The sequence below is a fragment of the Lepisosteus platostomus genome, chromosome 7, assembly GCF_059453375.1.
Source record: "Lepisosteus platostomus isolate fLepPlt1 chromosome 7, fLepPlt1.hap1, whole genome shotgun sequence".
Classification (NCBI taxonomy): domain Eukaryota; kingdom Metazoa; phylum Chordata; class Actinopteri; order Semionotiformes; family Lepisosteidae; genus Lepisosteus; species Lepisosteus platostomus.
In genome coordinates this window covers 30,406,219-30,416,394 of record NC_142617.1, presented here as the reverse complement: position 1 = coordinate 30,416,394, position 10,176 = coordinate 30,406,219, and the positions used below count along the sequence as shown (strand labels likewise).

At 42.8% G+C, this 10,176-nt stretch overlaps 2 protein-coding genes across 6 annotated transcripts in view; both read right to left on the bottom strand.

Annotated features, from left to right (window-relative positions):
* The window catches only part of phlda3 (pleckstrin homology-like domain, family A, member 3), a 160,516-nt gene that overhangs the window by 59,549 nt on the left and 90,791 nt on the right, over nucleotides 1-10,176 (bottom strand). The gene's annotated exons all lie outside the window — the stretch shown is intronic.
* Nucleotides 8,550-10,176, bottom strand: part of lad1 (ladinin) — a 37,173-nt gene continuing 35,546 nt past the window's right edge. For all 5 annotated transcript variants that reach the window (XM_088639826.1, XM_088639824.1, XM_088639821.1 and 2 more), the window contains one exon: nucleotides 8,550-8,944. Coding sequence is in view for 1 of the 5 variants with exons in the window: in XM_088639825.1 (XP_088495951.1) it covers nucleotides 8,921-8,944 (24 nt within the window). In the remaining 4 variants the exon portion in view is untranslated. The remainder of the gene's footprint in view (nucleotides 8,945-10,176) is intronic.

The window sequence follows — 10,176 nt, the reverse complement described above, 5'->3', positions numbered from 1 at the left end:
CTCTAGTCTTAAATAACTTAGAACTCTGTCTTCTGGCATTCATTCTAACTGAACTCTAAAGTACCTGTGCTACTTGATACTTTTATCTGTTTGCTTGACAAGACTTTGAATTGTTTGAATGTTTCTGCATTCAGTCCTGTTTTTTAAAAATACTGTACCAGTAATGTAGGTTTATTTTTTCCAATAACTTCAGTTTATTGAACTATGCTTTGTCCTCTTAACTTTTACAGAGGTCCAGATAGTTACATTTCAAGCAATACACCTGAATGAGGGGAGTTGGAATAGCAAATTCTTTTTCATCATCTTACAAGCTAAAAGCAAAAATGTTTCTCAAATAGAAACTCCAGAGAAAAGACAAGCCTCAATGCATTTACATAAAGTACAATTTTATAATATAAATAGCCTCTAGATCATTCATTAATCATGTTAGCTTCTATTATACCTATTACCACTGCCAAAGTTATGGTTAATCACAGGGGGTTGTGACTACCTCCATGTCCATGTGACTAGACTGTTGATCCTCAAACCAAACAGGTAAGGCCAAACATTGCAACAAATGCTTTGTCTTTAATTAATTTTGGTGTTTGTACCTATTGAACTGTTATTGTTTCATTGGTAACTGAAATGAGAATGAATATACATTTATTTTTTACAAATCTTCTTTTTACTGTACATTTCTTATACTCTTCATTTTTTATCCGCTTTTACACAATACAATTTTATATTTTTCTACATAATAGATTTTCATTTTTTTAAACGTGTGCAATGTCATAATAATCGTGGGATATTAGACGTACCTGTAGAACTGGAAGGGGAAGTCGGATGATCTCGCAGCTTGTGTGACCAGAGTGTAAAGCCCTTATCCCACCCAGAACACCACAAGTTTTAAAACTGCCCAAGTGTCATGTGACAGATGCCTGAATGTAGAAAGGGTGGGATTCTAATGCCAGTGAGCGTGAGGTTAGGCCCCCAAGCTCCTATTGTCTTATTTTTAACCCAAGTGGCAGTCTGTCCATCCTCATACTTACACTCCCAAAAAAGGATGGTTCTTTGTTTTGACAGGGAGTGTTATTTTCAAACACTATCTGGATATATGCACTTCTCACACTTGGGCAGATTGCCATTAACATAACACAGGCTTTTGTCAGGCTCCTTAGCTGACGAATGCTAACAAGAATCTCCCTTCTGATGCCCCCCTGCCCTTCAGCATTAGGCATGACCAGCTTTTAGCCTTTAAATACTTTCCATCTACATGTTGAACACTTTTTTCCACTGGCTGTGCATTGGTTTTAGAAATACAGTATGTCGTGTCCATGTACTGTATAATTATGCACAAACTACAACAGCTGTTGCCACTGTCTGTTCATTTACATCAAAAGAAATAAATCATGACCATTCATTTATTTTACTGTCTTCAAAAAGTCTTCAGCTTTATTTTTCATATTAAAGGAGCAGGACTGAAAATCAATTGTGTGGTAAATAACAAAAAATAAACTTTCTAGTCTTTTGTTTTGCTGTGTATTGTCCATATTAAGACCTTTTCCTGTCTTTGTGGTACTTAAAGTTCTGGTATCCAGTACAGTTTTATTTAATATTAATACGTACTTGGCCTCTTCAGTTTTCTGTTTGGTTAGCAATTTAGATATTCACTATTTTCCATTTTTAATGTGCTTTTGCAGTTTAATATGAAGCAGTTTTTATCCAGCCATCCAGAAACTTACCATTAAAAACAACTATTAAAAAAATCTGAATTTGTTTCAGAGAGCATCTAGAAATTTTACTTTAGTGCACCAAATACTGTTGTTTTTCTCACATTCTTTATGAAGGTGTAGCGGTGAGGCTTAATAATAAGAAAGAATTAAGTGTTCTGAGCCTTCCCAAATGAGGCCGCATTTCTCTGTTCATCTCTGTGGTGCAGCCACAGAGAAACCATTCATGCAAGGTGATTTAAGGTCCAAGGACAGCTCCCAAAGGGGGATGCACTTAGCTAAGCCTGGCTATCATGATCAATGGTCATCCATTGGCGCCTATTTGTCTAGGGAGTGCCAGATGGACATCTGGACTTACTAAGTGTCAGGAGTAAGTGACTCATATCTCACCTTGATCAACCAATCAGGGACTTGTAGGGCCGAGTAACCCACGTGGGACTCTGATGCCCATGGAACTTTCAGCCAATCAATGAGCTGAAGTTCCTCCAGGTAAAAACAGGCAACAGAGAGATTCAGTAAGATTCAGAGAGATTCAGTAAGATTCTGGAGAGGATTCTGTGGACTGTTCTAAAGGGAATTCAAAGGAGAATTCCAGGGCAGGACGGCCCAGGAGCAGAAGGCTCCCAAGGGCAGGACATTCTCGCAGAGCGCCTCCTGACCATCCTGAGACACAGCCCGGACAACCACGGAACGGCTAGTGTGTCCGAGTGCCAGAACCTTCCTTTGTTCTAAGAGTCTAGAGTGGAGGTTGCCAGAGAGTAACCAGCAGCAGGCCTCGTGAACAGGTCGGAACTGTGGACAGCTGAATCACTATTCAGAACTAGCTCTTCATCAGGAACGAACCGGTCCTCTTCCTGACTTGCTGGGACCCACAGTCATCTTTTCTCCTGTGCACAAACTTTGCTAGTTAAAGCCAACAGTGAGCATCAGCAGCGCACCGTCGCAAGCCGCACAGCACAGCCTGGCACCGAGCCAGAGAGCGCGGATTGGACAGCAACAGCCTGCAACTGTTTCTTTGTGCCCGCAGGAGATCTGAATCCCCAGAGATTGGATGAGTATTCAACTTCAATGCATTACAGCTCGAGAATTCAATTGTTATCCCAACCAGTTGATATCAATTTAATTCCTAAGAGTTATGTACTTGTTTTGAGTATCTAATGTAGAAGTTATAACCAAGTTCATTTACAAAACGGTCTTAATGAATGATATACTGAACGTATGTCCTCTTGATATGTGTAACACTTTGTAACTGATTGAATATATATCTTTTGTATTCTGATAACCCTCTCGATAAGATCTGTTAGTTTTACATGCATATTCTATGTATTAATAAATGTATCCTCGTGTATTAGTACCTGTGTGTGCGCGTTGTTTGAGTTATGTCGCATGGTTGGATTCTAAAGCCATCAAAAGAATCAACTTTGTGATTTACTGCTACAATTAATAATTGTCTCAGTAAATACCCAAACCCTACAGAACTGGTGCCTTCAGAGAGCCACTAAATTACATATTTGGTGTCCCTGAGCCGGTTTTCCTACATTATTTGGCGTCCCTGGGTGGGCTTTCTTACATATTTGGCGTCCCTGAACGGCTATGAATCACTACATTTATTTGGCGTCCCTGGCACGGGCGTGGCAAGACTGAAATGAGTCAACCAAGCGGAATAATTCAATATAAAACACAGCGGGTTTCATACACGACAATACAGTGTGCTGAAACCCGAAAGAAAAAAAAGTTCCCCTCGCTCTTTAAGCAGTGCTTGATTGTTTTGTGATCTTTTGCAATCTACCGGGTTGATTGCATACTTGATCTTGTGGTTTTCTGTGGTAAAAGTGTGATTTCGTACTTATAAGTAATACTCTTTAAGTTTAACGATGGTTGCTAAAAGGTCTGAATTCGAGTCACTATTAAGCACTCTCTCTAGCAGCGACAGGTCTGACCACGATCTCTTCCATATCTCCGTCAGCGGAGAAGCTAGAAGGATAAATCTCCATTCTCTGAGAGAGCTAGCGAAGGACATAGAGAGATTTGACCCCGCAGTGTCAGAGAATAATATCGAGAGTTATATTCAAGACCTCAGGTATAACCTGCAGTACCTGCCAAACGCCACAGAACAGGAGAAAGTGTTTCTGGTCAGGAAAACTACCAGCAGAGCTGTACATGAGTGGATGGCTAGGCAGATGAAAGAAGTCTGTAATGACTTTGAGCAGCTTTGTCATGCACTTATCGACGAATACAGTGCGTTTATTGACCCGACTGCCGCGATAGCCGCCGCCCTTAACATTAAGCACGAGAGAGCAGAGTCCCCTCGCGAATATTACGAGAGACTTAGACGAACTTATTTTGCAGGGCGAAATGATGAGGGTTGCGAAGAGAACACACATTTCAAGGGTTTATTCATTGCGAATCTCCACCCATCAGTCAGAAATATGATCTTAATGCATACAGATGCACAGGCCATGAAAATGACTGATATTAAGAGATTCGTGCAGAAAGCCTGGGAGTATGATGTCCAAAGTCGCTCTGAGCAAAAACCTGCTAAAGTGACTGTGTTCGCCGTCAGAGCCAGCAGGGTTAATTCCCCCCTGCTCGAAGGAGCACAGGCTCCTGAGCTGGCTAAGCCCCGTTCCAAAGCACTCACACAGGACCGCACCCAGCGTCCTAAGTGCCATGAGAACACCGGGGGAGGGAAAGGGCTAGATAAAGCTGAACAAAAGCATTCAGTAGCCGCCCGCCTGGCCAGGCTTGAACAAGCTTTATTAGGACAGGGACTGCCACAGGAGCGGTGCTCCAAGCAGCCGCCTGATCCACCAGGTAAAGCACACACCTTTTACATCCCTAAAGAGGAGCAGATCTCCCCACCTGGCGATGAAAAGGAGCTTTCCCTGTGCACCCTGGCACCCAAGGGGGGTCAGGAACACCACCCTGCAGTGGTGGAAGGGATCCAGATGGCAGGAGAGCAGGTTAGTGATGTAGCCCTCACCCTTAGCCCTGAGAGGTCCTCTATTAGTGAGGATCTGCTTGAGCAGCTGTCACAGGGCCACCGCCAGGTGCCCCTGGTGCAGCATTCACAGGTTAGACAGGAGGTCCAGCTGGATGCTGAGACTACTGCGCTGTGGACACACCTGATCCCAGATGCCGATTCCCTCTGCTGTGACCCAGGGAACCTGCAGTCAGGTAACATTATTTCTCACAACTACCAGGTAGTGAGTGAGACTGACCTGATTGTTCCTGCCTCAACGGCAGGGTTGCCAACACACCCAGTCCCCCAGAAGGGACAGGGAATGAAAGCCGTTTTCTCACAGCCACCAGCTCAGTCTGTCAGTCTGAGTCTGACCAACAGTGGTTCAGCCAGACTGGAGCTGGATGGTCAAGTCACCCGCCTGCCAGTGCAGGACATCGCAAAGAGGGATGTCAGAATCCCTGCCTGCACTGACATGGGCCTGGTGGGTGATAGTAAGTTCAAAGACAGTGAACTAGCTATCCCACTGCTGGGGCAGCTCCCTGAACCCCTAGCGAGGGAAGGGGGGAGCGAGCAGGTGTCCTACACCCACGCCCAGCGAACGATTGTAAACATGCCGAAAGAGGGATTCCTCAATCAGGAAGTGTGCAGGGTGGACCTGAACAGTGAGAATGGGGTAACAATCCCAGATCACTCAGGTGCTCCAGATGACCACTCAGCCGAGGGTCAGGCATGCTCCACCGCTGCACCACCCCCTGCAGGGTTCCTAGAGCACAGGCATGAACAAATTGAAAAAGCAGATGCCCTGGAAAAGGAGGAGCAGCATCAGCAGCTGCGTCAGATCTCCCCAGATTTCCAGGAGGTTGGTGCCCAAGATGCCACATGGCATACTGAGGAAGACACCATGTACATGCTGCGCCAGCTTAGAAAGGCAACAGTCACCCAGAAGGAGATGACTGGGATCAGCCACCCGAAAAGACTTTTGGGAGGACTGATTGCTGCCGCCACTGTTGCACGTTTGCTTTTTCTGGTAGGTTTGTGTGCTACTGGCACTCTCACCCTGACTGCCCCAAGAAGGCAGGTGTCAGAGAGGCCAGAGGGTAGTGACAGACTGTATCGACAGCAGCAAAAGTTGGAAAGCTTAGGGAAAACCCTACAGGCAACTTCCTATGCAACAGGGTTAAACCTTATTCCCCAACCAGTGGACATGATTGTTGGTGTTATACAGTGGGTTTATGCTTGTGTGCAACAGGCCAGAATGTTGACACAAGACCTGTTAAGGGAGTTTAGTGCCACTGTAGCCAGTCTAACCATGGCACAATTCCCAACCCACTTGATTCCACTCTTCTCAGTAGAGGAGTATGTGACATTAACCCCATCGCTCATAGCTCACCCAGAAGGCAATCCAAGATTGAATTCGGTTCCAAATCTTGAGATGGGTATGGCTACCAAAGCTATCCATTGGCTGTGTCTAAACGATTCACCAATGAAGGGTGTAAAGCTACTAATGGACAGAGGGAGGTTAATGAACCCCATGAAGAGCAGGTGGGAAGTAAATGGCTGGTCAGCACACCACATTTAACTGACACTATGACTTGTGACGGGCATGATACAGCTACCGCAATGCAGCTACCTAATCAAAACAGTTTTCCTGTAAGTTCCCGAGGAGGCCATAGTACAGCTTGGACTTAACACTGTATGGTCTGGAACCAGACAATATAAGACCGAACTTGAGGTTGTGGATGCCTTCAGGTGCCACACTATTGAATTGGATAGAAATCCAAGAAACAGTAAGCCCTGAAGAGGTACAGGGAGTTAGTTTGCTTTAATGGAACAAACCTCCAAACCACCCTAGCAGATACCCAACACATGTTGTGGTTTATCGGGGGGCTGGGAACAGGAACTGGTGTTATTGTAACACTGCTGCCGGGTAGCTGGATCATGACTGACAGTGTACTCTGAATGATGTACTCTCACATCAAGATGTACTCCGGGTAGCACGAATGAGTCAAAGGTAGCATGTCAAAAGAAAGGAAGTGACTTCTCCCCAAATATCTACCACAGAGGTATCAGATATTGACAGTGAACTTCCTGATGTGTAATTCCTAGACTTAGATAATGTCTCCTACCGTGTTTATACATACTCCAGATGTTATTCATCCTGTTTGTATCCAATGCTGGTTCCGGTATGAATTCTCGAGGAGTAATGTGGACATTTAAGGTTAATGTTCTAATGGCAAGGGACATCACTTAACTCTGTTTTGTTTTGAAGGCAACAATGCCTCGGGACCTCGTGACCTTCAAAAAGGGGGGATATGTAGCGGTGAGGCTTAATAATAAGAAATAATTAAGTGTTCTGAGCCTTCCCAAATGAGGCCCCATTTCTCCGTTCATCTCTGTGGTGCAGCCACAGAGAAACCATTCATGCAAGGTGATTTAAGGTCCAAGGACAGCTCCCAAAGGGGGATGCACTTAGCTAAGCCTGGCTATCATGATCAATGGTCATCCATTGGCGCCTATTTGTCTAGGGAGTGCCAGATGGACATCTGGACTGCATTACTAAGTGTCAGGAGTAAATGACTCATATCTCACCTTGATCAACCAATCAGGGACTGGTAGGGCCGAGTAACCCACGTTGGACTCTGATGCCCATGGAACTTTCAGCCAATCAATGAGCTGAAGTTCCTCCAGGTAAAAACAGGCAACAGAGAGATTCAGTAAGATTCAGAGAGATTCAGTAAGATTCTGGAGAGGATTCTGTGGACTGTTCTAAAGGGAATTCAAAGGAGAATTCCAGGGCAGGACGGCCCAGGAGCAGAAGGCTCCCAAGGGCAGGACATTCTCGCAGAGCGCCTCCTGACCATCCTGAGACTCAGCCCGGACAACCACGGAACGGCTAGTGTGTCCGAGTGCCAGAACCTTCCTTTGTTCTAAGAGTCTAGAGTGGAGGTTGCCAGAGAGTAACCAGCAGCAGGCCTCGTGAACAGGTCGGAACTGTTGACAGCTGAATCACTATTCAGAACTAGCTCTTCATCAGGAACGAACCGGTCCTCTTCCTGACTTGCTGGGACCCACAGTCATCTTTTCTCCTGTGCACAAACTTTGCTAGTTAAAGCCAACAGTGAGCATCAGCAGCGCACCGTCGCAAGCCGCACAGCACAGCCTGGCACCGAGCCAGAGAGCGCGGATTGGACAGCAACAGCCTGCAACTGTTTCTTTGTGTCCGCAGGAGATCTGAATCCCCAGAGATTGGATGAGTATTCAACTTCAATGCATTACAGCTCGAGAATTCAATTGTTATCCCAACCAGTTGATATCAATTTAATTCCTAAGAGTTATGTACTTGTTTTGAGTATCTAATGTAGAAGTTATAACCAAGTTCATTTACGAAACGGTCTTAATGAATGATATACTGAACGTATGTCCTCTTGATATGTGTAACACTTTGTAACTGATTGAATATATATCTTTTGTATTCTGATAACCCTCTCGATAAGATCTGTTAGTTTTACATGCATATTCTATGTATTAATAAATGTATCCTTGTGTATTAGTACCTGTGTGTGCGCGTTGTTTGAGTTATGTCGCATGGTTGGATTCTAAAGCCATCAAAAGAATCAACTTTGTGATTTACTGCTACAATTAATAATTGTCTCAGTAAATGCCCAAACCCTACAGAACTGGTGCCTTCAGAGAGCCACTAAATTACATATTTGGCGTCCCTGAGCCGGTTTTCCTACAAAGGTAATATTTCTCCTGTACTAAATTACCAAAAGTTCCAATTGTAGATTATACATTGTGGTTGATAAATACTAGAGAAACCCAGATACATTTGTTAAAGATACACTGTACACAAAAAGAGCCATACATACAGTACATGAAGAAAAATGACTTTTATTTTTAAAATGACATTTACACAGTTGTAAAGATATGATGTTTTCCATTTTGGGAGGAAAAAAGCTAACAGTAGGTACTTTTGAAAGTTCTGGTGATTCTAAATTGTAAAGGTGTCTAGTTTTAATTATTCTGCGATAACAGTACATTTGATACTCAGAAATATAGAAATATAGAATGCAATATGTCATTTTCTGAATTGTTAATTTGACCTAACAGAATTTATACAGTCAGTTGCATTACAACTTTTTTTTTTACTACTGAGCAATAAAATGATCACATATTAAAATCTTATTAAGCATTACCTACACAAACATTTGTTTAGAGACTGCATGTATGAGTGTTTTCTTTTTCTTCAGGCTTCCTGTAAAAAAATCATCTGGAAAACATAAAAAGAAAAAGAATCTAGAATTTAGACATTTTTTTGGCTTTCAAGAAGTAAATATCCCTTTATATGTTTTCTGCTAAATATGTGTCTGTAAATGTGGGCATTCTGGGCCTTGTTTCTCCTATACAAGTACTCTGCTTCAGACTTCTATTGGTTCCCTCTCTGCTCCCATCCAATTCAAGTTCCTTGCTCTTACCTATTGTGTGCTCTACCACTCTGGTCCTTCTCACCTCTGGTCTTCTACTTCTACTTCTCTAATCTTATATTTGTCTTCTGCATGTTATTGTCCCCTCTTCTTATCCACTGCAAGCCATTTCCTTCCCCTTACTTCACTCCTATAGTGTAACCAGCCACTTGCAGACAACTATAAAGTGGAGCAATAGTTAGACCTCCTGAAGGAAGAGTCATGGTTTTACAGTAAATCCCAGATGGGAATACTATTGCTTACTATTACCCTTGACCAAAGCACAATCAACTACAGTATGTTCACTGGTACTAAAATATGCATGCATATATTTTAGTAATATGGATATCCTCTGTAAGTGGTTTTGGACAAAAGCATCAGTAAAAACAACCAATACTACTAACAATTCTACATCTTTTTAAAGCTTGTCTAATTTTTGTAATTCTTATATCTACAATTTGGTGGCTATACTGTGATTTCTTAAACCACAATTAGGATTTTTTTATTTAGTCCTATCTTGCTCTTCATCTGCTGTGCTAGTTTTCATAATAATACTCTTATATCATTCTATATCACAGGAGAGCTAAAAATATCCCAGCAAACAATGGGTGCAACCTGGATGCATTGCACGGCAATCACAGACATAAACACACACTCAAACCAGGGCCAACCTTTATAGCAGCCAATTAACCTACCAGTATGTCTCTAGACTGTGGGAGGAAACCGGAGCACCTGTAGGAAACCCACACAAACGTGGGAAGAACATACACACTCCACGCAGACATCACCCCAGGTGCAGAATTAAATCCAGGGTCCCAGCACTGCACCCATTATATTATCATAATATATATTCCTTAGTAATTTATTATCATTATAATATTAGTAATATGCATGGTATTATGTTTCAAATTGTCACAATTGTATTCAAATCTTCTTGAATAAAGGATACATAAATAAAATGAAAATAATTCAGTAGATCATCATTTATCAATGTTTTAATAGCATCGTATTTCTGCACATTCTTTAATACAAAATGGGT